Genomic DNA, 6,000 nt, shown 5'->3' on the forward strand with positions numbered 1-6,000 from the left:
TACAATTAATTCGTTTACCTTGTTTGATTTCTCACACCACAAAACGTAAGTGTTATCATCATCATCATCTTATGTTGTGAAAAAAACTTTGGTCTTTGTTTCCCTAGTACTAGGAAAACATTAGCTTCTGTATATGGGCCACACAGAAAGTTATTGTGATCAATGAACATGCATTAGTCTTACACAAGATACAATTTTTGTGATCAACACATAGGTGTGCTATGTCTAGATTATTGTTACAAGTACGTGTAGGGTACTGACATTCTGCATAAATGTTCTGCATTTAAAAACGAAGCAAAGAAAGAAAAGTGGTATTTGCTTTACTTCTTGATCAGATTGTACTTGAAAACTGACACAGAAATGGTTTTTCTTGCTATAGGTGTCAGCAAAAAAGAAAGGGAAATAGAAAAGAAGCAAAAACACATTATCATTATCTGGGTTGAGTTACTTGAGAAAACTGATTAGACTAAATTGGCATATAACCAAGGAGAGGGACCCTCCCACCTTCATCAAGTTAACCCACCCACCTTCCTTTTGGTGCATCTTTCTGCGATGATGACAACTTAGGATACGGTTATGTCCTTTCCATCACTGAATTCCAGTAACATGTGTCCCTTCCAAGCAACCTCATTCTCTTGTCTTCTCTTCTTTTTTTTCCATCTTTGGATTCTCTTCATCCGAACACACACTTTCACAGGTGGTGGTTGGTGTGACACAGCAATCACAAACACTGTGAAGACCATTATTCATTGAATTCATCACACTGAATCAAAGGAGACACCCTGGCTTATGATTATTCTCAAGACGTGTTTTCCTAACAACAATAATGACCCTTGAAGAACAAGATGAAATAGGAAGAGAAAAAAAAAAAAATCATTGGACAAAGACACTTTTTTTTTTTCTTCTTTCATTTATGGAAAGGAAAAAGATACCAATATTCTGAGGTGGGAAAACAAAGCAGGAGAATAAAGAAAGAGTTGCCATTTCATGGTAAGAAAGCCACTTTTACAATTAGACCAAGCTTTGTACCTTGTTGATGGAGGAAACCATAAACCATAAACCATTGAAATCAAAACCCATGTAGTAAACCATTCTCTCTATCTAAATCATCCACAACACAGGACACAATCTCTAATCTTGATCTCCTCAGGAGGGTGATTCTGAGACTCTAGGTGAGGTGAGTGGGAACAAAGGCAAGAGCTGTGGTTCTGAGTCTCTGGGGGTGGACATGGGAGAGGGATGCAAGTAGAAGCCCTTTTCTGCTATGGCCTTTTCCTCCTCCGATGAGTTTCCCAATGAAGGTGAGGACTTGTCAAAAGGGTCATCATTCAATGGGGTGACAGGGCTGAGAGCAAGGGAAGGGAAATCAAGCAAACTTGGGGAGAGGATCTCAGGCTTATTTCTTGGTGAAAAACCTGGAGAGTTGTTTCTGGCAAAATTGGGCATCAAGGTGTTGAGCATGAGGCTGTTCTTGAGGCTGTTCCTCCTCTCATAGAGCTTTCCCTGCTTCTTTGGTGGAGTCTTGATTGGGGGATGTTGAAGTTTCTTGATGGTGGAGGTGGTGGTGGTGGTTGTGGCACTGGATCTTGTGGTTGCTTTGTGGTGTCTGATGAACCAGTTAACATTTGAACCACATGCTTGAAGGTGGAGGTATCAGCTTGAACAAAAGTTGTAGGGTAAGGGTTGGAATCAGATCTGGGGATGGTCTTGGGAGTGAGGGGTGGTGTTGTGATTTGGATGCCATTGCTGTTGCTGCTGCTCATGCAGTTGCTCACATTGCTTGTTGGAGAGTTCATAGGAGAAGGGTGGCTCTCTCTTTCTTGAAACCTTGAACTGATTTCCATGAGACAAACCTAAAGGGTTAGTTAGGTTAGGGGTGATTTGGGTGGGGATTGGAGGAGAAACACATGGAAGAGTGAAAAACAAGGCTCAAAAGAATGAAAGAAAGGGTTGAAAGAAAAGAGGGTTGCTTTGCTTTTCCTTGCTTGCTTATTGTGTTTTGCTGTTCTTTTCTATACTATACTATATACTATTTTTTTTGGTTTCTTTTTCTCATACTATTCAAACTTTTTCTTGTGAGCATTAAAATATTTTCTCTCTCCCTTCAAAAATTGATTTTTTCTTTTGTGGGGCTTGGGGGTGTTGCTGGCTAGAGAGAAAATGCCCCCAACAAGACTAGGGATTTATAAAGACAGAAGGAAAGGGAATTGTTAGAATTGGGAATTTTGGTATGAGGCATCTGTACCACACCACTGGCAAAGCTATCATTGTTTGTGGTGTTAAACATATTTGTGACATTGACTTCAAAACCTAACTGCCAAGACTATTGCATATGTGATGGGATATTTATGTTCTATGTTCCATTTCATTCCTAGACTTTGTGCCTTTGTGTTCTGTTGTGTTATGTTGTTTTTTAATTCAAAAGAAAAAAAATATACTCACATGGATATGTAAACTGGTTAACTTTGGCCTAACTTGGACAATTAAAATGATAGAGAAAGATAAAATGAGAGAATATAATGTTGTTTGTGTTCAAAAGTTCAAAGTTTGAAGATATTTTTCATATTTGTTTTTTGCATTTTGGAGAATAACTTGTTTCCTTTTATAAGTGTACACATAAGTTAACACTAACTGCTACATTTTTTCCTACTTTTACAATTGGAAATGAGTTGAGTCAATTTATGATAACTTGTTTAATACAAAAATAATTGAATTCAAACTTGATTTGAGCTTATAATATCTTTGAGTTTAAGTCAAGGTCACAACCAATTTAGTATAATTCATCAGCCAAAATTTAATAAAAAAACCAATAACTTTTAAAATAATCATTATAAAAATAATAATAATAATGTCATATATAGCAACTTATAATTAAATAGCGATATAAATATTTATATTGTCAATACATTTTAAAAAATATGTATCTTTTTATTGAAATTTATTTTATTGAAAGAAAAGTTCGTATAAAACAACTAGGGATATAATAATAAATATAGTTGTCTGTATATGGACAGAGAACTAAGTCAGAGTAGTGGGAATTTTTAAACATAGTTTACATTCTATCAATTTCTTTGAATGCATTTTTAATATTTTGCTCATGTATATTAGCTATCTTATTTTCTTCGAATTAAAAAAAAATAGAAAAATGCTTATTTGAATTGTATATTTAATTTGAATATGTATTCAAATTGAAATGTAATTCTAACTTCTAATCTATTTTCTTAAATATAATTCTTCGTTTTACAAAAAAAAAAAAAAACTTATAATTTTATCAAAGATAAAATGGATGAGACTTTTTGTTAAAAATAGCATGCATGTTCACACCAGATATATCAACTGCATACGTGAACTTTGACAAAAGAACATAAAAAAGATAAAAGAATCTCAAGTTGCAGCCTGATATTAATACTTCAAAAATAAAAATAACCATATTCTCAATCAGTAATATGATAAATGTTATCAACATGTTATAGAACCATATTTTTTGTTATCAACTAAAATCTATGATAATTAATGAAGAGTTGCACACAGTTTTATAAATTTCAATATAGTTTAACTATTACTAAAAACTTTACAAAAGTGTATTAATAACATATAGCTAACATAGTCTCTAAATCTGTATAAATAAACAAAAATTGTAATTATATAGTTTTCTACCATATCAGAACTGACTGCAGAATAGAATGAACGAGAAACATATACTTAGAGGCAATAGTTTATATTGGATAAGGAATTTTTTTTTAGTAAGAAAAAAAATCTATATATTATGGATCTTAATCATATCCTATAATAATAGTTTGTTTTCATTAATTTTTCTGTCTTGCAACATGATCCTCTCATGTTGGATTGTTCTTTTCTTCAAATTTTTAAAGTATATATTTGTACTGGTGCTGGTGCAGTGTGACAGTTGCAGAAGTTTCAATGCTGAGTTATTTGAATTTACATTTAGTATCCAAAATATCTTGATGAGTGACTAATAATTAACATGTTAATATGATGATAATGGTCTTAATTAAATTAATGGTTTAATCAGTGTTTTTTCTGTGATGGGTTATGTGAATCAGTTCGGTTCCAAAAACAAAGTGCAGCAGCAGCAGCAGGAAGCACTTATGGATTCCATAAGTTTGATTCTACAAAGTTGGTGATTGGTAACATGTAATTTCATATCTTCCACTTGAGTTAGTGGTTTAGATTTTTCTTTCCACACTTTAAAATCTTGAAAAGCTAAAAAAGAAAAAGGGAATCAAATTCTGATTTATATTATTTACATTAAAAAGGAGATAGACAGCAGAAGAAGAAGAGAGATGATGGGGGACCAAATGCCAATAAGACAAAGTCACTCAGTGCTTTTAAGAATTGATTTATTACTCTTTAATGGATGATCATTATTAGGGTAGTGTGGAATCCATTTTTAAACTCTTCTGTTATGCAGAATTTATTCATTTCTCATGAAAGAAAAAGAAAAAAAAAATTATTATTATTATTATTATTACCTGTTAAGTGTCAATGAAGAAACCTACTGTACTAGCTATCATTAATCATGATATAATGCTTTCAGTTTTCAGCAAGGATAAATTATTATAATGTCAAAGTTTGGACTACATAGAAAATGATGTATATCTTATTTTTTTCCTATTCATGTGATGTTTTGAGTTTATGGTAATTAATGAGAGAAATGAAAAATGATTTAGAAAAAAGAGTTTCCCAAAAGGGTTTGATTGATGAGGTGCTAAAATGAGTGAGAAAAATAAAAATGCAAATGGGTGTTAGAGAGAAAGTGAGATACCATGCCCACCTTGAAGTGGGAAATGAGTAAGCATTGAAGAATGAGTAGCAATGAACACATGACAGAGCGCAATACCAAATTATGTGATATCTTCTGCAACAAAAAAAGAGACTATACTAAAATTAAAGTGAATTCATGATCTATTTTTTCTGAAAATGACCCTATTTTTTGTTCTTCGCTTCTAGTGGTGGAGGCACATGATTGGAGAATTCGCATATACAATAGGAGAGCTCTTCAACCAGAGATATTATCGATGGAATTTGCATACAACAGCCAAAATCTACACATCTTCTTCTGTAACTATCACAACAAACCAAGAAAACAGCATAACCCTCCGCTTATTCTTTACATAAGTCAATTTCAAGCTTCTCACAAAAAGAACAAACCACCTTTCATACTGAGATTTCATGTTAACTAGAAATAAGACGATTTTACAATGAGTGTAAACTTTATGTTATAAGTTAATTTCACGGGGTTAAATTATATTTAAAGTTTACTTCTTAAGATAATATCAAAGTCATCTGAAGTTTTTCCTAATAATTTATTGTTCCTTATATTTATCGATGTCAGACCATTATTAATATTTAGTTTCACACTCAAAATATATATGACTCAATATAAAAGAATATGTTAGAGATTGTATATTGATTGAAGATCGAAGATAAGATAAGATGAATTTACAATATATAAATCTGTATAATCCTTATCTTACAAATATTAAACCAGTATTAATATCTAGTTTGACACTCGAGATATATAATCTTCATCTTACACATCAATTTTGTGAAATTCAGTTAAACTTAAAATCCATTATTTTATAATCTTTCAAAAAATTAAATATACTAATTAGTCTCCTTATTAGGTAGGATGTCTTGATAGTAAAAGTCTTACATGGTGCATGCATGTTCCAAGAAAGGGGGTTTCTGAACTGATGCAGTTGCAGCAAGAAAATCTCTTATTTTTAAAATAAAAGGTTTACTTTAGTGCTTTTTAGTCACACACACATACACAAAACAGAAGTAGAGATATATATTGAAGCAACAATGAATGAAAGGGGCATAGTGTCCTAAAACCACTGACACGCCAACACCTACTGTTGAAGAGCATGGAATGAGCTTGCAGACAAAGAGCACATTAAAATATACCATGATGCCATAACTTTATCACTCCTTTGCCATTTTATTTATCTTCAAATACTGCCATGTGCATGCTTT

General features: G+C 32.4%; 1 protein-coding gene across 1 annotated transcript; it reads right to left on the bottom strand.

Annotated features, from left to right (window-relative positions):
- Positions 1 to 296: 296 nt before the first annotated feature.
- LOC114185302 (VQ motif-containing protein 19) lies at positions 297 to 2,214 on the bottom strand. The gene is given in 3 exon segments (XM_028072959.1): positions 297 to 1,161; positions 1,163 to 1,535; positions 1,538 to 2,214. Coding segments are annotated over 3 exon segments (735 nt in total). The 5' UTR covers positions 1,845 to 2,214; the 3' UTR covers positions 297 to 1,106.
- Between the last annotated feature and the right edge of the window lie 3,786 nt (positions 2,215 to 6,000).

Source organism: Vigna unguiculata, chromosome 5 (genome assembly GCF_004118075.2).
Source record: "Vigna unguiculata cultivar IT97K-499-35 chromosome 5, ASM411807v1, whole genome shotgun sequence".
NCBI lineage: Eukaryota > Viridiplantae > Streptophyta > Magnoliopsida > Fabales > Fabaceae > Vigna > Vigna unguiculata.